We start from the raw sequence: 20,905 nt of genomic DNA, 5'->3' as shown, positions 1-20,905 counted from the left end.
ATAGAACTTTCATTAGTATGTATAATAATATTGAAAACACAAAATGTACTTGGGGACCAATACCCACGTACATCTCAATAGCAAAACACGAATGAACGCATTGTGTAGAACATTCAAACGACAATTATTCACGCATTGTTGATCTAGTTAGATGGAACTGTCAAGATCCATACCTCGGGCTCCGCATAGACTTCCATTGATGATATTATTGAAGATGACGCTTCAGCAACTCCCTGAAACACAGTAATTGCATTAGTATGGTTTTCTATTTTGTTAAAAAGAACATAAACTTTGTGCAGGCGTCAACGGCTCATCTAAATAGACCTGCACAAATGATCAGTTGTCTAAAATAAATAATGGATATCTAAATATGATTCGATTTGCTCGATCGTTGGAAGTGTCACCACCCAGAGATCTGCATCAACTACTAGGGGTGATGTTCTTGTAGAAGAAGCTCCGTCATCTCCCTGAAACATAGTACTTGCATTAATAAAGAAGGAAGTATAGCGGATGTAATCACGTCATATGATCTCGCTTGATCGAACTGTCAGTATCCATACCTCGAAATGCATAAGAACATCAAGGGACGCTGTAACTGCGGTGCACACTTCTGCAAGCTGTTGCGCCGACCCGTAACTGCATGCTCCCCCTTCTTCTTGGATTAATGCTCCATCGACTCCCTGAAACATAGGACTTTCATTAGTAATGAACACAATATTGAAAAAAGAAGACACATAGGAGGGCGACGACAGAAGGACATATCAATGGCTAAAAACGAAAGAAACATTGTGTGTAACAATCACGCTACAAGAACGCAAGATCTGATGATCTCCATCGATGGAACTGTCCAGAAACGTACCTCGAGCATCTGAGTGACATCAACGGTTGTCGTCAATGCGTTGGACTCCTCAGCATCTCCCTGAAAGACAGTACTTGCATTATTTTGGATAACAATAATTATAACTGAAAACAAAGACTAGAGGACGAGTACAAGGGTGTACCATTAGGTAAAATAATTACACGATAAATTAAAACTATTGATTTACATGCCTAAAACAAGTCAGTGGCAGAATAGCTAAGTAAGATTACCCGATAGGCGCTTGAAGTGGCTGATGACTGCAATAACGACACGGATGCAGAATCTTCCGCCTTCATATTGAGTGGATACATAAATGGGGAAATTATTGTTAGCTAATGCTACACACTACCGCAAGGCCGAGAGCTAAATCCGTAAACTTGACTCACCAGTGGAGGGATGTGGACGAATAGAGTGGGAATAGCGGTTGAGAGCAATTTTCGCGTCGCTCGCGGTGTTTTCTTCTTTATTAGCAATGATGTGGAGTACATGTCTGAGCTAAAGTGCCTGTTGCAGATGCGGTATCGATCACCCCTCTTGTCCGCAAAGACTTCTAGGACTCTACTTTCAAGCTCAGACGGTGGATATCCGCAATATCGGACCCATTCTCTTATCTGATCAATTGTCTTAGGGAAAACATGCATTATAGTACCTTCAGATTTATTATGGGTCTTCGAAGGGCAACCGCCAATGGAACAGGCAGGCATTGTGGAAAGTTCTGAAAAGTAAAGATCAACAATTCTCAATGAATACCAATGTGTTAAAAAATTAAATGACACATAAAAGGTCCAATGCAAGGTTCGTTTTGGTTCTTGGAACTATACACGTTATTCACATGCGGATAAGTATTTGAATAACTTTAAAAAAAATAGAAAAATAATTTGACTAAATTCAGAACATGTGACTAGTTCCTTGCATGTACTGTCTTGAACGAAAAGAAAACATGGATGCAATTTGATGACTAGCAAATAGATATAAATTAAAAAATTGGACGCAAAATGATTATGGTACATGGCCTTACCTTGACGAACAAACAGTTAGATGCAGGGATCAGAGTAGTTTCTTGTCGTAGAACAGGGAGCAGTTCAGAGGTTGCAAACTGACGAGTTTGCTCGAAGTGGTCACGGAAGTTCACAGAGATGAAGAGCAGATAACCAGCACCTTCACGGGTTGACTAGCAAAGCGCAAAGAAGTTCTCATTAGAAATATGAAGTGGGTTATAAAGAATTCGAAACAGGGGTGTGTTTGTGAATGAATGACGTGTATGTCGTGGCATTATGCGGTTTGCAGAGGGGCGTCCAGCGTGAGGGGGGGGATGCTTGGCAGGAGACACGGGGTCTGGAGGTAGACATGGGAACAACAACCCATGATCTATAGACCACTTTGAAGTGTACATGGTCTTTGGCACCTCTTGGCCTTTATCGCTCCCTGACAGATCCATTTGCCAGTTCAAGTACCCCGGTGCGAACTGCCTTTGATAGGGCGGGGGGTGGATTGGGGCGGTGGTCGTGCAGACAAGACACAGGAAGACTCGTGAATGGAGACACACTTATGTGGATTGAAGGTGGGCGGCCAGCGTGTGGGAGGATGCTGGCCGGAGACATGTGGTGTGACAAGACAAGGCACAGGAAGACTATTCAATGGAGACACACTAGATTCATTTAAAAAATCAAAACAACCATTGTTAAAATATATGTTGGGTTTTATTTTAGATCTTAATTTCAATTGAACATAAATAATAAACATTACACATTGTAAAGTTCCGGTTGCAGCACATCCAGGGAAAATCTGCGGTATTGTCCACTGTCGCTGGGGAAATGTTGTCTAATGGCAAGTACCGCACAGGCAGGTATTACTCTCCGAACGCGGTCTCCGAGCCTCCCGTGAAGCCACCAAGTGAAGCAACGATAGGCCACCAGCCTGTACCACCTGTGAAAAAGAAAGATGCAAACTGTATTAAAATGACAAAACTTTCTTATCAATGTCGATTCAGGTAAAAAATGTCATTCTGCTTTGAAAAAAATTCTATCTAGAAAATGCACAATATGGAACCAATTTACATGCGTTCAAATGATATGTAGATGTAATTTTATATGTGGGAGACGACCATGAAATAGTAGTGGCATCACTGACATCACAACCAGAGTATACTTACTCGTTACTCGGATTACGCGGACGAACAGTGCTGCAAAGTTCGTGCATAAGCACCATCATCCTCAACACGGTCCGTGAGAGGCAGGCTTCCCTGAACTCTGGCAGCTCGTGATGCATTGCGGACTTTGCTCGCCTTCCGAAATGTAGGCCAAGCACCCGGAATTTTCACGGCAGCAGCAGTTCTCCTCTCAGTTGGCATTAGCTCGCACCGATTGCACGTGCACCAGGTGGAGACGCCGTCCATGCGACATGGTCCAGGCTCTTCATCCGTCGACTGGTCCTCCCAACTGCCGTCCGAATCCCCATCGTTTTCGCGTGCTTGCCTTTCCAGTAGTTCCTCCTCGGTGTACTCGGGCTCGTACATATACGGCATTATTGTAGCCATTGTGTGGTAAAGAAAGTAAAATAATTTATAGAGATGGTACAGGTGTTCACAAGGCCTAGAAGCGGGGAAGGTAGCTGACCAGAGCACAGAAACGAGTCACAGAATACTCAAAGTAACACAGAGAGAGGAATGGAATCGAAAATCTGCTGCTGAGTGTTGTGAAACGGTGTGTTTATACTTATTGAGGAAAGAGGCGTCCTGCCATTTCCATGGTGACACTTCATTAGCTGAGGCGCAGCGATTGTTGACACAAAACGTGCTTTGGCGTTGGGAAATGGGCGGTACGCGTCTGCTGATGTCAGGCTCAGGGGCGGGGGATTTGATTTAGTGCCGCAAACGCAGGTGAGCCAGGTCGATGGGGGGAAATGATAGGATTATCACAAAATGGCGGCTAGGATTATCACAAAATGGCGGCTGATTTCGAGTGCGTTAATGGACGAAAAGTCGGGTAAGGTCCATAGGAAAGTTTTCTACGATCTACCGATTTATGCTTAAAAACACATGGCCGAACCGTAGGGACAAAAGTCCCGGAACTATCCTTTAAGCACTGTTGCACTCTTTCATGGGTACCACTTGAAACGAGAAGATGAACACCAAATTGGCATCTAAATGCTTCCCAAAGCAGTTTGGATTCCTTGGAGGAAGGAAACCGGGGCAATTCTCATCAAGCTTAAATTAGATGTAGTGGAGGACGGTAGTCCCCAAAAAGGACCCTCGCAACAAGCCATTAGCGAGGAGTAACCGACTCTTGCCGAGTAAGAAATGCTGGGATGTGTGCATGTGGAGAACTGAGGGGGTGGCGTTGTCGAGTGACTTTGTATGCCTGGCTAAAAGCCTGCTACTTGAAACTTGCAACCATTATGAAATGTTAATCTGTTAAAAAGGCGGCATACGTTACCTTAAACTCAGATATGGTAATGAAATGCTTCTGGCTGCTCGTATATAAAATTGTCCTAATGATCAAAACATGTTTTTGGTTTACGTCAGACGGTACTAGCCAGCCATAAAAAAAGTGTCATTCGTCAGCTCAATTGTATACATACACACAGCAAACAATTTCTTACTGGAAAAGAGAAATCTCACCGCCTATGGCTAGAGGATAGTGTACCTTTTGCACCCTAATGAGGATCGAAATACATTCTTTGATGACACACAAGTAGATAGAACTAAACTAAAATCCAACGCTCAAATCCTCACATCCCAGTCCTTGCTTAAGGTAATATCTGGCCTAAACCCGACACGTTTGGCATGATCTAAACCCATCGAGTAGAATTACATTTTTTTCACACACTACTACAGGTTCGATAGGTTTCTCGCTTTCAGACCTCTCGCTTTCAGACCTCCACTGAATCAGGTTACATTGGCAGATACACGTCTGATTTCTGTCTCAGAAGTTTTAAAATTACAAGTATTTCAAATTTAAACACAGGGGGTAATCATTAGATTGAGAAAAGCTAAGCTTATGCCCATAACTCTCATGCACTGGCTGGAACAATGTATTAAGCGATTTCAATTAACAGGTTATTTTCAAATGGATCAATGTTAAAATCACGGGTACAGAAGACCGACTTAGGAATCCAGGCCCTGAAAGCCACCCTGCAGTGTCATTCTTAATCTGCCCCCCTCTCCCCATACATTTGACACTTCTCCTCCCCCCCCCCCCCCCCCCATACCGCCCCTGCTCCACTTACCTGCTGCGGGCTATCGCTGCCCTCCTAGTCAGTCTGCAGGCACTGAGGGCAAGAAGAGAGCTGAAACCTTTGAGGGATTTGCAATCTTTTCTGACAGTTAGGAAGAAGTAAGGTACGTCACTATGATTTACAAAATATACAGCTTTAATTAGGTATGTAACGCTTGATAAGGATAAGATGGATTATGCCAAGGATGTCTTCGCAACTATCAGAAGAACACCGCCAGGCTCTTCATAGACAGTTTACAGCGAAATATATAGGTCATCAAAATCTTGCTTGGAAATAAAACTGCTATACCGGATGGTTTTCAGTTCTGGTATTTGGTAACATTCAACAGAAACAGGTTACATCCTCAGAAAGAAGCACTCACTTCCCGATTATTGAAATTTGATGAAGATCCTCAGTTATGTGCATCATATTATCCTATTGCCATGACTGGAGAAACAATACCAAGGTTTTGGCTAATTGCTTGGCCCCTGTACTAGTGAAACAAATTCACCCAGGCCAAACAGTTTTAGGTCGGCAAACACTTATTTGCAAAGTACTTAATATAGTGAAGCTTTGGAAAATACTGAAGATTCCATTTGCAATGCTCAAAGCATTTGATTCAATGGACTGGACATAATTGGAACATCATTTTGGATTTTATTAATTTTGGAAAAAGCTTCAAAATGAGAGTTGTGGCCCATTTCTCCATACCACCCAAAATATTTAAATAAACGTTGCTTACATCTACAAGTACCTAAATCAATCAGTAGGGGCAGCAGGCAGGGTTATTCCCTTTCCTCTGCCAATATTTATATTATCTATAGAGCCAATATGCCTGGGGTCAAAAATTCAAGTTGCAAGCTACGAGCCAGCCATAAAAAGTCAGTTGCCACATCAATACTAAGCATAAACAAAGCACACCATTTCTTACACGCCAATCAATTATCACTAGCTAGTGTCTAGTGCCAATTGTGCGCCCTGCACTTGCTCAAGCTATGCAAGACAAACCTTTGATTCCTGCATTGTAAACAATATATAATACCACAAACTAGCGCTATGTGCACATGGCCTTATTCAGTTGATGCAAGAACCCAATACAACTCTTCTGAACAACATTTCCGCCTTTGAGGCATTTCAGTCAAGCTCTATGTATAGGATTAATCATAATACATCTGTAGCAGTAAATATTTCAATAGATTGATTTCACCAGTGAACAGAGTTTATTTTAATGGTCCTCCACTAAGGGTCATACACTTAATAAATGCAATAGGATTAGGAGCATGAACAATTATTGACATATATTCCTAGCTTTTCCCCTCCTATGATAGTTAAACGTTGGGGTTCGGGAGTATCATTGCTGTTAAGATGTCCACCCCCCCCCACCCCACCCCCCAAGCACGTCCCTTTACATTTCTGAAGGCCGATGTGATGGCATCTCCAGTGAAAAACTTCAGATTTTGTTGGGCCAATAAACCCTCTAGAGTCACTAGAAGTACATTTAGAACATCCATCATTAAAGGCGGTTTAGCATTCGGAGGTCTCATGAGCCACCTATATGCAGCCCAACTGAGTCTACCCTTTGATTGGTTGCAATCTTACTTGAAGGTGTGGGCGAAGTGGAAGCAGTCATGTGCATGTCTCATTATGCAGATTACTTCGGCTTCCACCATGAGCTAGATCAGACTCCTCAGATGGAAACCACCAAAACTACATTCTAGTAGTGGGTAGCTAATTTGGCTCCTACGCCTCCGCCCACGCAACTACTCCTAGAGCAAATAATATGTTACTACACGCAACAATTTTCCGATTGAAGTGTGGGTGGTTTTCAGTGGCTGGGACAGTTTTTTTCAGAAGGTTCTAAACTGAAATTTGAGGTTTGCAAGCGATTATTTGCAATTACAAAAATTGAGATATTTCACTATTGCCAGTGGGAGGTAAAAAAAAAAAAAAAAAAAAGTAGGGTCGAATACCATTAGGGTAGCCCAGTCTAATACCATGTACCCTAATGAGAGAGAATGTATACAAGCTCGGTTTCCCCTGGTACCTAGCCCCAGCTCAGTTGCAATAAAAATGAACCCCCATTCAGTCGTCATTCTGCTGGAGGTTTTTTTAGCCAGAGGCACGCTAATCCACATAGTGCCAGTGCTGCATGACTGAGCCCTTCTAAAAGGGAGACCTAAGTACTAACATAGGCAACCTATACAATGCATTCATGATTCTTTCAGGAGATATAGATCCAGGAGGAATCTTACCTTTTAAACAGGGGTACTTCTAGGATAGGGACACATTGCCCGATAATGTCAAGAGACAATAGCCAGAAGCTTTGAGTCACCTGGCCCGCCTCCACTAACTGATTGGTCGAAGTTGCGTCAGTGAAGATCAAGTTTCAGCTCTTCTGAATAATGTGCGACCTAGGTTCAACAAAACCTGGCTGTCTTAAATTTGTTACATCACCTGATTATCTACTATTCACTACAGTACTTCAGAAATGCAATATTCTCTTTTGGCTCAGTTTATTTTTACACTAATGAGGTCCTATTTTAATGAGGATATGTTACATCTATGACTATTTGTTACTGACCACATTCCCCTTCAGTATGTAATAATGGTTTACCTTACTGTGCGCATTAACTTATCTCTCTACAGCTTTAAATCTATGCTTTGCATGTTATTTGTGCTAAGTTTACTTGACTAATTGATGACCACCACCACGGTTCACTTAAGGAGATGGCAAGAAAGACCAGGACGAAAAAGCAGGAAAGCTGAACCTGTGTTGGACAAGCCATGACGATCAACCAGGACTGAGAAAAGGAGTTGGCCTAACCTACTAAACCATTTGAAAAAAAAAAAACTTACATTAGTCATCCTTACTTTTGGTGCTTTGCTCAGACTTTCCGCTTTTGAATTGCATACATATCCTATAGGGCAGCCTCCAACCCTACCAAGTTATATCCTGAATAAAAGTTGCTGAAAATTGTGTGCATATGTGTTCTTTGGCAGTCACTTGTGGTTTTACATAACCCAGTATTTCATTTTTGAAAAGAGAAATATTTTAAAAATACACACAAACCGGACATTTAATTATTCTATACATGAATCCATGAACATGTCACAAATGGTTTCTCTGCTTGGCTTACACTCTTCAAACCCGTCTCATGCAATCACCTCATATGGCTCACCTCTGCGTTCGCTTCTCTGTAGGGTCCTTTTTTTTTTTTAGACTGTTGCTCAGTTTTCACTCCTAAATTGCAACTTTTTTTTTCTCTTCAGCTTAAAACAACGTCTTGAAACCACATCAGTCTCCTTGGCACATGGCCTGAGTTGCATAGAAAGAAAAGAGTCAAATAAACGAGATGTATAGTAATGTAAAATAAAAAAAAAAAAACAACCATCAGAACGTTTATACTAAAGAATTAACAGCATTGTACATGCCTGCATAAGGTGCACATTCTGCCCGTTCGGGCTGTTCGAGTATAAGCGACTGTTAAGGTAGTTTTAAAGTCCACTTCTGGTAGGACTTTATACAACTATTGAACACAGAGCTCCGACTTCTAGCATAGGCCTGTACCGCTCAAGGTATTGGTAGTATGGCAGAGCAGCCAGGCCCATCTTTCAGGACAGCCAGCCTCCCAGTTGGAACTGGTTCTGGCAGGCATCTCAGAAAACAGAGCAGCAGAGTGACTCCTCCCCTGCTTCCTATCCTAAGACCCACTGGAGCCTCGGTGGGCTTCTCAAAGTATTCCTGCTGGAGACAAAGGTAAAACCAGGACCTCTCCCACCCAGGACGGCAGTGGAAGGACCAATTAAGGACAAGCACAAAAGAAATGGTAAAAAATAATACAGCCACCATTGTGGGTCAACTGTGTCCCTTCTGCGCATTACCGCAGTTGCGAAGACAGTCTGAGTAAAAGATTACACAATCGTCGGAAGAACACATCCACTGCCACCAGCCATTCATCTATGCCCGTCATTACAGAAGCAGGGAGAAAGGGACTCCAACTTAACCCACTCCACATAAGGTGGTGTGTGTTGATCTCACAAACTGAAAGGTAAGAATGATAGATATATCTGCCTAAAGGAAAGCCCAAAGGGTTCCCAAGCAACACTGCATAAATGGTGCTGTGTGCTGTAAAAGTACATTACAGATGCCTTAAAACATATGGGGGGAAAAGCATGACTCCATAAAATAAGTAAAACATAATGAACACGGGTCCCCATAGTGAGCAAAAAGGAAGAATGAGGTGGGAAAAAGGCTCCCCTCATTCAGGAAAACAGACAAAAAGATGGCAGGAGGGCAGGGGTGAGGGTGGATATCGCACCCCAGGGTTCATCCAGGGTGCAAATAGTTTTTTTGTTCAGGGGGATTGTCTGCACGTATCGCGCAACACCAATCTCCTGATGCGGCATGGGGGTGCGAGATTAGGGATAGCAGTTGCCATGAGAAAAAAGGGACTAAGCCTCTTTTCGAATCTATCGGAGCAATAAGTTCCGGTCCAGCAGGTAAGTGGGGAGGCAGTGGTGTAGGGGTAGGTTTGGTTTTGGCTGTTGGCAAGATAACATGTTAGCTAATAGTAATAGGAAAGATGGTTTCAGTGTTGAGAAAACTTGTATAAACCAAGAGATAGCAAGTAAAATGAATATCTAAAAATCAAAAGAACCCAGGAAATTGGAGGACTGCATATCGGCAAAGTGCTGGTTCTTTCTTGTGGTACAAATGTGCTTAATGGTTGCATGATATGGAAAAAATAAAAAGGCAAACTTTCTGCCGGATCAGTAGGACAATGAGGAATACACTAAGACAGATTGCTCATTTTCAGATCGAGTTAAAAGAGCAAACCCTGAGGGTCTGGTAAGAGGGTGGAAATATAAGCAAATCCTGGGTTGGTCCGCTTGATTCATTTTAAGTGTTGGACAAAATATCAGGAGTCTGGTGCAGTGTTTGTTACACGTACTGGACTTGGTAGGTATTGCATTACATCTTAATGTGTAGCATACCAGGGCCACCATTTAGGATGAGATGCTAGTCTTTCTACCATTGGGCGTTTTCAATGCAGTAGACGAAAGAAAGTGTAAATCAACCTCTATTTTTATTTTTTTTAAACAATGTTGCACTTGGATATGTGGTTAAGTCTATGATGACTAACTTAGGGGCGATAAAGAGGTCAAGGTTTTGGACAGATCGGATTCTGTAGGAAAGGAATGTGTAGCAAAGTTTCTGGTTCTAAGTTACAGTACAAACATTTGGATGCAAACACAGATGTATCTACCAGGTCACGACAGATTAGGCCCTGCCAACCTTTGGCAGGTCTGGGTGCAAAGCCAATGTAGAGCTGGTAATGAGCACAAGGTCTTTAACTTTGAATATGTAAAAGCAGAGCACTTGCTAGTACGTCATGAATATTCTAATGATTCCACAGCTGCTCCCAACCGTCCCCCTACTGTATGCTGTAAAGCAAAAGGGTTGGAGCTGAATTATCAGCATATGAATTTCCAAGTTAAATGTCATTCAGAGGCCACCTTTAGCAGACAAGATATAGGGCCTCATTACAAGTTGGCCGGTCTGGAAACAACGGTGCCGGTAGCACCGTACCGGCACCGTTTTCTGGACCGGCATTCTGACCCGCAATGACCCTCCACCTCCCACAATTGTCAGTCAAACAGCACTACTTCTTGCCATGCTTGACTGCATGTATGTCCCTCTGAGATGCCCACGATGGCCGCGTGGACCTCCTCCTGGGGCTGCCTGCTGAGCTAGTTGGTGTGGTGCTGGTGGAGGGCATTGTGGGATTATGTGGACGTAGGCGCATAATGGCCTGTAGGGCCAGCGATACTGTTTCCGTTGTACATCGTTTCCCTCACGGAGCCTCCGTGACATTTGTAAATTGGATGTGGCACAACCCCCAATTGCACGTGCAACCCGATGCCCAATGGTATGGTTGCTCTCACGTTGAAGCCTTGACTCCTCAAGATACTGCTGGACCCGTGCGGCCAGCATGTCCTGCCACTCCTCAATCCGTTGGAGATGGCTGCCAATCTCCTGCAAAGATGAGGTTGGGGAGCTCATGGGACTCATGGGTCTGAATGTGCCCAGTGGTTCCGAAGTGTTCGCAGAGTGTTCGGGTTCTCCTCACTGCCGATTCCAGCTGCCTCAACGGGCCGTTCCTCTGAATTGCTGTCCGTGCTCTGAGACACGGCCTGGTGGTGCACATCCCTGTGGGATTGCAGTGGCAGCAGGGGTGTCGAGCTGGGGTGCCCACTATGTCCCATGGGCAGCAGGGTTATTGGTTTCCTGGGCATGGTGTACCTGGCTCTGCGTGACTTCCCGGATGGCCGAGGGAACTATAGCAGATGTTGACGGACGTTGTGCTGGCTGACGTGCACCTCCAGTCTCCCTCATAGTCCCTGGTTGTCGGCCATCGGTCTCAGCATGCCTTTCATTCATCCACAGAACATCCTGTTAGTGGTTTGACAGGATGTGTATAATACAATTACATGCAACACAGTCATCGAGCAACATCACATTGTGGTTACACGCATTGATGTGCGCGGCATGGTCAGGTGGGTGTGTATGGGTCATACTTTGGTGCAGGCCATCTGACTGGCTTTGCACTGTATTCTGTGGGGGGGGCATGGGAGTACTGGGTGTGCTCGGAGTGATTTGGACTGGGATGTGTCTTTCTGTGCATTGATGGGTGGGGGGCAACATTAGGTTGATTCAGCTTCATATTTGTCCACTTTCTGTACTCGCCAGGTGTCCCAGCTCCTGCCTCCGCTGCAACGACTCCGGAGAACCTCGAGGTGCAGCACACTGCTGCACTTTTCCTCCCATGGGAGCAGCTTTAGGGGCGAGTGTGGTCCACCACCTGCTGCAGTGCATTGACGTCTGTAGGCTGACAGAAGGTTCTGCACCCTTATGCAGAGGTCATCCCATTTCTTATGGCATTCCTTGAGGCTACGGGCTGTGACACCCACAGCCGTCACATTCTGGGCAGAGTCAGCCCATATGGTCTTGATCAGCTGCATACTGCGCGGCTGGTGAGCTGAGAATAGTTCCTCTGCCTTGTCCACAATGTGGTCAACCAGCAGGGCGAGTTATGCTTCACTGAAGTGGGGCTTGCACACGTGGTTTTCTGGGATTCTTGATGCCATGCCCCTCTGTATGTTTGGCCACTCACTGTTGCTGGATGCCTTCTGGTACAGGATGAATGCAGTGGATTGTGATTTTTGTAATGGCTGCCGCTCTTTTTCCGGTTCCGGCGATCACAGTATTTCCGGTTCTAGTGTTTTGCAGCTCCACGTACACAGTGCTGCTAAGTCCAGCATGCACGCGACGGAGGCGGCTGCACCGCCAACATTTGTGGCGTTACATCCGTCTGGTGTTTCCTTGATGGCGGTGGGAACCGGTTCCGTGCATTAGTGATGCGTGCAGCGGACAAGCCGTAATCCTACCTGGTTTCTGTCACCACGCGGTGGTGGAAACAGTACGACCTCCATCACGGTAACAGCAGATTTTTTTGCAGCCGGACCCGTAATGAGGGACAGTCGTTTTGGTTGAGGACCTCAGAACACAAGTAAAACCTGTTCATACATTTACCAGCCCATCATTAAATATACGGTAGGGATTAAGTACCCCCCCCCCTTCGACATGGTCCCAAAACCCTTTTTAAGTAGAAATGGCCAACAAATAGGATTGCATCTCATCAACATTAATGCTCTTTTAGCAAGAACAAGAAACGCAAAGTAACAGCTGTCTGATTTATGACAACCGATCCATATTACAACATTACCAACATAACAACTGCCTCTGCTTGCAGGTGTAAATGGCCTCAATGACAATGTCATTACCGTTGAGAAGAACAGATAGCAATCAACTTGAGAAGCCCACACAAAAGAAAATGAATAATTTCTTGATGCAAACTCCACTTGTGGGGCAATACTTCTTGACCCTCCCGCCAAGCCTGCAAGGCGGCTTTACTGTCTCCAATTTATGAGCGACATAGGAGGGCCCTCATTTTTGATATCCCAAATCGCTGTGGACACTCTGCAAAGAGAGCAAGTCAACTTGCTTCTTCAAGTAGTGCATTGCTGTGGTATTGTCCATTAGGCCAACAAACATTGCTTTTGCCCCGTGCTACAGGACATTTAAAAAGGTCTTTCCTGGCAGTCTCAGGATCACAAACAGAAATCAGCCTGTCGAAATCCCCTGCATGAAAATGATGCTTCAGTTGGCAGGATAATTTGTGGTCATGGTTCAAAATGTACAAGGGCTCCCCATCAGTAGATTGGTGGGTGATGACCACCGCAGCAGGCCACAGCAGACACTAACTCTCTGCATGCAACCCCCAAGGCCATTGAGCTTGCAGGGCCAAATTAAGGAATGCATTCTCAGCTGATCCCAGAGCAAAAGAAAAACCAAAAGACACGGCTAGAGAAGGAGTGTTAGGACAGTTTTTCTGAAGTCCAACGAAGGGCCTAGTAAAACCATTCAATTGAGGCAGTATAAGACTCCACTCTTAGGATAAGGCTGTACCACCCGAGTTCAGGGTAGCGTAGACCGAGCAGCCAGGCTCATCTTAGAAGGGAGAGAGGGCTGTAGAATAAGTACAAATGAAATTGTAATACAAATGGCCCAAAGAAACACTATGTATTGTAAAAATAAATACAAGCAGGCTCAGATAAATCTAGGGGGAAATAAGTACCATTACGGATCATATAAACACATTATTGAAAGAGAGCACTATGCTTGAAGGTACACATAGCATTTAGCCTAATCTGGAACACCGAACAGGAGTTCTAGGAAAGTCAAAACCAGTAGTACCCCCGGCAGTACCGTGTTGCTCTGCAAGAATCACATAGTAATATCAACTGGATAAAATACTTTTCCGATCTTGTGAAACAGATTCTAGGAACAGGATAAACCTAGGATTCAGATTCAGGATAAAAGTTATTTGAGGAGAGTTGGACCTTGGGGTGTAATATTCAGTTACAGTTGCTTTTCAGTTCACAGGCTAAGGGAAGCAATAACCAATTTATTTTAGGATAACACAGCTATACTCAAGGTAAGTAAAACCTATACACTTTTTTTACAGGAGCTACAAGCAACAAAGGCAGGTGAAAACCCAAGACTTGTGGGTCTAAAACAGACCACGGAAAGCAAAACCCAATGTTACACTTTTGACTATGAAGGACTCAGTTATTCTAGGTAGGTAAAACCTAATGCAGACTTGTTCTGGACAGGCTAACAGCAAGTCAGGGGTAGCAAGACCCAGTTGGGGACACTCATACCTTTATCCTAATAGGAATAGTGACGTGAAACCAACAGCATTACTTTTGGGAAGAGGCACAACCAATTCACAGGTGAGTAAAATAACCATATAGGTACTTTTCAGAATGGCAGAACATTTCTAAAAGTTAAGTAATAACTTTTGTAACTGTTCACCAGCTTCTTTTGCAAGTAAGTAACTTTTAAACACTTCCTCTTTTCTAGGAAAAAAATCCCAATCCTTAGAAGTCATTTCCTTATTCGTGGAGCATGAGTGTTCTCAGTGGCAGAAGGGGAGTGGGTCACTAGAGTCTAGTGTCCAACAGGCAGGTCAGGATAGGTTAAAAGTTAGTTCCTACAAAGTTATTTGAGGGTCCAGGGGCTTCACAGAAGACACTCTAGGAGGATTCCAGCAGGGGCCTGGGTGCGTTGAACGAGAGGACTCCCCAATTACAGAAAAAAAACCCCAAAAACTACACAGGAATCATACCCAAGTCAGCACAGTACCTCAGCACAGAGGAAGAATGGTGGCTGCAGCTCCCGAAGTCCTCCTGCTCCAAAAACCTGGTTGTTTAATTCCTTCATCAAGATAGAAGACAGGATACTGGAAGGACTTTTGCAGTAAGCATCATGGGAAAGGTTTTAGGCAAGGTTTTCCTCGCGGCTGGATGCTACTCTGCATTTGGCGCCTTTTTCAGGATCACAGAAGACAAGATATCGCAGGTTGGATTCTCGTCCTTTGCAAGGTCCAGCACTCTGGAGATCCAGCAGGATGCCCACAAAGTTTGAGCAAGATTCGGAAGACTGTGCACCGCACAATGGCTTGGGGGTATTTCCCCCCCTCCCCCCCCATCCCTCCCCAACCCTACTCTCTGGCTGGAAGTCGACTGCTCCCTTGCTTCCAGCCTTCACAGACAGCTTAGGTGTGGAGGCCACAGGACTCCAGCCGAAGATAAAAATATATATATATATATATATATAAAATAAAATCACACAAGAATTTCCTGCCCTGGAAGTCACGAGAAGGAACAAGAAAGGTCAAGACACTAAAAAAGGTGAAGAAAAAAAAAAAACAAGACAGGGGCAATTGTGGTAAAATTAGCACCCACGGTTGCCTTTACCGGGGCTGTGCAAACAGCCCGTGGTAAAGGTGCACCAAATAAATAAAAAGGTTCACTGCCACCAGCCATTACAAGGGAAGTCTGCCCTTGTAACATAAAGGGTACATTTCAAATGAGAAAGGGGATACTCAGTATCTCCCCAGCACGCCACATGAGGTTGGGGTGCTGGTCTCACCTAATAAAATGTAAGAGATCCAAAGATCTGTTCTACCTTGGGGTACTGTAGTTCTAATAGACAGAAAAAGTTAAAAGGTGAGCCCCTAGGGCAACACCGCAACAATAGGCACTAATGCCAAAAGGTTGTCCAAGAGGCTAAACTTTTAAAAGACAGAACGACACCCATAAAAAGAGTATAAGATTCTGGGAGTGTGGGAAAAGGTTCCCACTCACAGGAGGTATAAGGAAAAATAATCCACCATTAAAATCAAAAAGTTCTGCGGTCGACACAGGTCAGGAAGATTTATCATGAATATGAAAATCTTACTAACAGAAAGAAGCCTACTAGGGAGTGTGTGCATAACAGTGACACTGCTTCACGGGTGTCCCTGGATCTCCACTTCAGTTGAAAGCCCTTCCTAGCAAGTCTGCTCCAATTATCTGTTACCCTGTTTGGCAAGAGTGTATGCAGTACCCTGTAGGAGACTGCACCAGCCCGGTCTTCCTGGCAATAGGTAACCCAACCTTTGGTATAAATCTGTACTACACATGTTGGTAGTGAGGCTGAGCAGCCAGGCTTAGCTCAAGCGGGGTCAATGTGAGCAGTAAGGTTGTTACACAGAGGTTCACAGTGTCAAGTATTCAAATAACCTAATACACTCAAGGTTTCTTGATTAAACAATTAATTTAACAGTCAGTTGAATAAGCCTTCTTTAGAAGGGAGCAATCATAACACAAAATATAATTGAATAAATACACCATCTCCGTTTCACTAATTAGTTGATACCCATTGGGGATGGTACACAGACACTTCCTACACCCTCAGGTGACTTAAATAACTAGGACACTGGACAATCACTGGTACATTTAGAGCACTACTGAGTGGGAGATCAAAAAGGAAAGTTTAATATTCGTAAGCAGGTAAGTACTTTTTGAACCCTCCAGTGAAGAGTCTTTCATGGAGCCAGGGCAGCCAATGTTAGTTGAGCAAAAGTCTAGGTGAGCTGAAGCACGTCTTGCAGGTAGGTAAAAAGTCTTGCACAATGTTTTAGAAAGGTTTGTAGAACATGAAATCACTGTAGGGCCACAATCTGGGAGGCTTGTGAGGGGCAAAGCTGCAAGGGTAACCAAGACAAGTCTCAACTGAGAACAAGCAAGGCTACATCACAAGAGGTAAATCCCCTTAGTTTTATAGTACCTTTGGTTAGAAGAAAAACTGCTTCCAGCTGGCTTCTGTTTCTGTGTAGGTCTGCAGATCCTGTTCATGGGCCTCGGTCATGGGGACAAGAGGGGGGACGTCTGGGGACTCCTACACTACGAAGGACAGCAGCAGCAATGGGCAAACTTCAGATCAGCTGCATGTCGCTGTTTCAGCTCCTTTCATCTCTCGCAAACAGCACCACCGCAGTACTCGGATACCTTAATGAACTTTCCTTGCATCTGGGGTCCAGCACTCTGTTGAGGTGGCTCGGTCAGTCCTGCTTTATGGGAGTCCGGAGGATCTTCCTGTAGCTCGGATTCGACGTAAAAATTGATGCACTCGATCTGGTGTTCCTCTCCCTGGCACTCGGTTCCTGCAGCAGCAATGGAAGTACAGCCAGTTCCGAGAGGATGTCCAGACGAGTTCACTTTGGGGTTGATTTGTCACAAGATATTATGCAACTCAAGCAAGTCGGAGACCTTCTACGCCTGCAATGATGGTGGTGCACAACAAAATTTATTATACCAAATTCTTTTGAGGAGGCCCCCACCCAGTCTCACACCAAACCTCCACCAGCACCCCTTTTCCCCCCAATAGACCAGGAAACAGGCTGATGTATTTTCAATGAATAATTATTTTAATGTTCAATCAGAACAGAAATATGACAGCAGCCACTAATGTTGTGGCAACACAATGCACAGGCTTCTAGCACATCACCAGGTTCAAAAGATACTTCAATACCACACCAATTTTGTGTTGTGAAAAGTAATGCCCAATGATTTCCCTCAACCGATTGTAGGAAGGTTAAAAGAATAGTGCGTTCAGAAATATTATTGTCCCAAGGGTTCGAAAAGAATAGTGCGTGCAGAAATATTATTGTCCCGAGGGTTCGATAATGTGTTTAAGTATACGTTGATCGATGGTACGCACGTCTCGCGTCAACGCTCTCTGCGCTTCAGCTAATGACGTGTCGCCATGGAAATGGCAGAACGCCTCTTTCCTCAATAAGTATAAACAGACCGCTTCACAACAGACATCAGATTTTCTTTTCCATTCCTTTCACTGTCTTTTTTTAGTATTCTGTGCCTTGTTTCTGTGCTCTGGTCAGCTACCTTTGTTGCTTGTGGCCCGTGCGAACAGATACCAGTACCATTACTATAAATTATTTTCGTTTTGTCCACAATGGCAACAATACAGCCCAACCAGCATGAGCCGGAGTATTCCGATGCGGAATTACTCAAAAGAGAAAGATGCGGAAATGGGGCTTCGGACGACAGTTGGGAGGACGATTCAACAGATCAAGAGCCTGAGCATAGTCGCATGGACGACATTTCCACCTGGTGCACCAATCGGTGCGGGCTAATGCCAACCGAGGAGGAGAACTACTGCTGCCGAGAAAACTCTGGATGCTTGTCCAACATATATCGGAAGGCGAGACACAGCCGCAATGCTTTACCGAACTGCCAGACTTCAGGGCAGCCTGCCTCACACGGGCCGTGTTGAGGATTATGAGGGTACTAATGCACGAACTTCACGCAACAGTTCGCCCTCGCAATCCAAGTAATGAGTAAGTGTACTCTAGTTGTGAGGTTACTTAGGCCACTACTATTTTATGGTCGTCTCCTATATTGTCGTATCAAACGAATTTAGTCTTGCAATTCTCTAGTAATAGTCGTATAATAGTCGTTCAATATTGTACAGTGTCTAGGTAGCATTTGTACTGGCAACAATGCCATTGGATACAAGAATGGTCATTGGCAACTAAGGTTTAATACACTTATCTTGGTCATTTAAAAACAGTTTGTATCTTTTTCTTTCACAGGTGGTACAGGCTGGTGGCCTATCGTCCATACACATGGTGGCTTCATGGGAGGCTTGGACACTGCGTTCGATGAGTAATACCCGCCTGTGTCGGTGCCATTAGAGAAACTTTCCCCAGTGACAGCGGTCAGTACAGGGGGATTTTACCATCACTGTGCTGCAACCAGAACTTCACAATGTGTAGTACATTTGTGCCATCAAAATAAGAAATAAAATAAAGCACAACAGAACTTTATCAATGGTTGTTTCAGTGAATCAAGTATGTCTCCATTGAGCAGTGTTCCGGGCCTTGTCTGCACGCCTCCGGCACATCCATCCCCCCCCCTCCATTATCAAAGGCAGTTCGCACCAGCGGATGTGCGCTGCCAAGGGGTGCCGTCAGGGGCGGGAACGGCCAAGGTGCCAAACACCATGTACACTTCAAAAGGTATCTACTGCACAGGGGCCATAGTACACAGCCTCCCCAGACCCAGTGTCTCCAGGCATGCTCCCCTGAAGCAGGCCGCGCCCCTAAAATCCACATAATACCACGACACACCCTCTTTTCTAAATAGTTATAAACCACTTGATATTTATCATGAGAACATCTCTGAGCACTGCAAGTCAACTCGTGAACGTGCTACCTGAGAACGTCTGTGACCACTGCGAGCATGCTCGTCGTATTGCTACCTGAAAACATCTGTGACCACTGCGAGTCTGCTCATCATTGTGCTACCTGTGAACATCTCCCTATTCTCCTGCCACTAACTACCCTGCTTGCAGAATCTGTTTGTTAATGTTAAAGGACATTTGTACCGCGCACCATCACCACCGGAGTGGTCCCCTGGCGGCTCTGAAAGAGGAAGGGAGGTTGAGTTAGTGGGAGGAGGCAGGTAAAGTGCAAGAGAGCAGTGAGTTGCTGTTGGCAGTCTCAGCCCGGTGGGTCTGTTGGCTGGGCCTGGGGTGTTTGCGGCCGGTAGCCGTCGTGTAATGTTTGCAAGACTGTTTTTGTTTTGTTGTTGCAATGTAGTGAAGTTTGTGTGGCTTGTTGTGCTGTAGATTTTGGTTGGGTTTGGTTTGGAATTTGAGGTGTATGCAGAAAGGGAAATCGTTAGTAGGGTTGGTTAGTTTGCGTCTCTATCCTGAATTCAGGCACTCGGCTTGCGCAGTCTCCCCTGGTGCGGCTCGGTCCTGATCTGGGTCCGACTGGCATACAAAGTTCCTTACTCCTCTGGCCCCCACCTCCAACATGCTCTCTCATAGCTCCCCTTATCCTCCCTTCATACTCCTGTGGCCAGTGCACCTGCCAATGTCAACCTCTCAGAGTGGTGATTGCCAATATCTCGACAATTCCACAACACTGTACCACCTGGCGGTAACTAAGGGACGAGCAAACGTGTTGGTGGGATTGTCTGGGGGAGTTGGCTCAGTCTTTGTGCGTGCCGCCTGTGTTCCAGTCTATCCGGTGTCACCCGTCCATGTGCCGTGGGAGCTACCCTCTCGGGTCGGGGAGGTCAGTGTCCTTTCCGGATTAGTCATCCTTTTTCCGGTTTCCAGATTTAGTCTGTGGTGTTGAAGAGCCAGGTTTTTAGTGATTTCCTGAATTTTAGGTGATCTTCAGTGTTTTATTTCTTTTGGGATGTTGTTCCAGGTTTTTGCGGCTAAGTGGTAGAAGGAGGCGCCTCCAAGTTTTTTCTTAAGGTATGGTTTGAGTTCCAGGCGGATTTTGTTGCTTGATCGGAGGGGTCTCATCGGTTTGTAGACTGTTATTTTCTTTTGTAGGAATTCTGCTCCTTGTCCGCTGATTGCCCTGTTCGTTATGCACATTGTTTTGAAGGTGATGCAATGTTTGACTGTGAGCCAGTGTAGTGTTTTTAGGGCTGGAGTGATGTGGTCTCTTCTGGATAGTTGGAGTAGAAGGAATGGAATGTTTAAAGGTAACACATAAATGGGTTTTAAAATGGTTGGGTTGAAAGGAAAAATTGGTCGGTCAAGTTAAGGGCAGGTCAACTAATCATATCTCCTTGATCTCTAAATAAGTACCCAGTAGTGTTATGTTCATTCATCTCATTGCCATTGGATTGATTTTAATATGTTATCGATATAGATCAATTGTCATCAGTGTCAATTGGGCTCGAATTGCATCCTTTGCGGACCGTGTCTATAAGCAGGTTTCCGTTCGATGCACGATAGTACATTTAAGGGACGACTAACATGTTCTGATTTTCGTCACATCAATTAATGTTTTATGAAAGTTATCCTATAATACAGCCGGCCACGCTATACTGGTT

At 44.7% G+C, this 20,905-nt stretch overlaps 1 protein-coding gene across 3 annotated transcripts in view; it reads right to left on the bottom strand.

Annotated features, from left to right (window-relative positions):
* SMIM15 (small integral membrane protein 15) overlaps positions 1-20,905 on the bottom strand; it is a 148,796-nt gene that overhangs the window by 37,663 nt on the left and 90,228 nt on the right. Inside the window, exons 2-3 of one of the 3 annotated variants that reach the window (XM_069627332.1) lie at positions 8,254-8,390; positions 5,087-5,127 (exon numbers count right to left, since the gene is read on the bottom strand). Coding sequence is in view for 1 of the 3 variants with exons in the window: in XM_069627330.1 (XP_069483431.1) it covers positions 8,240-8,244 (5 nt within the window). In the remaining 2 variants the exon portion in view is untranslated. Of the gene's footprint in view, positions 1-5,086; positions 5,128-8,239; positions 8,391-20,905 lie in introns of all 3 variants that reach the window. The other 2 variants (XM_069627330.1, XM_069627331.1) reach the window with 2 other exon arrangements.

The sequence above is a fragment of the Ambystoma mexicanum genome, chromosome 6p (genome assembly GCF_040938575.1).
Source record: "Ambystoma mexicanum isolate Mex_15411 chromosome 6p, UKY_AmexF1_1, whole genome shotgun sequence".
In the NCBI taxonomy this organism is placed as follows: domain Eukaryota; kingdom Metazoa; phylum Chordata; class Amphibia; order Caudata; family Ambystomatidae; genus Ambystoma; species Ambystoma mexicanum.
The sequence above is the reverse complement of the archived record's forward strand: the minus strand, read 5'-3'. Positions and strand labels throughout refer to the sequence as shown.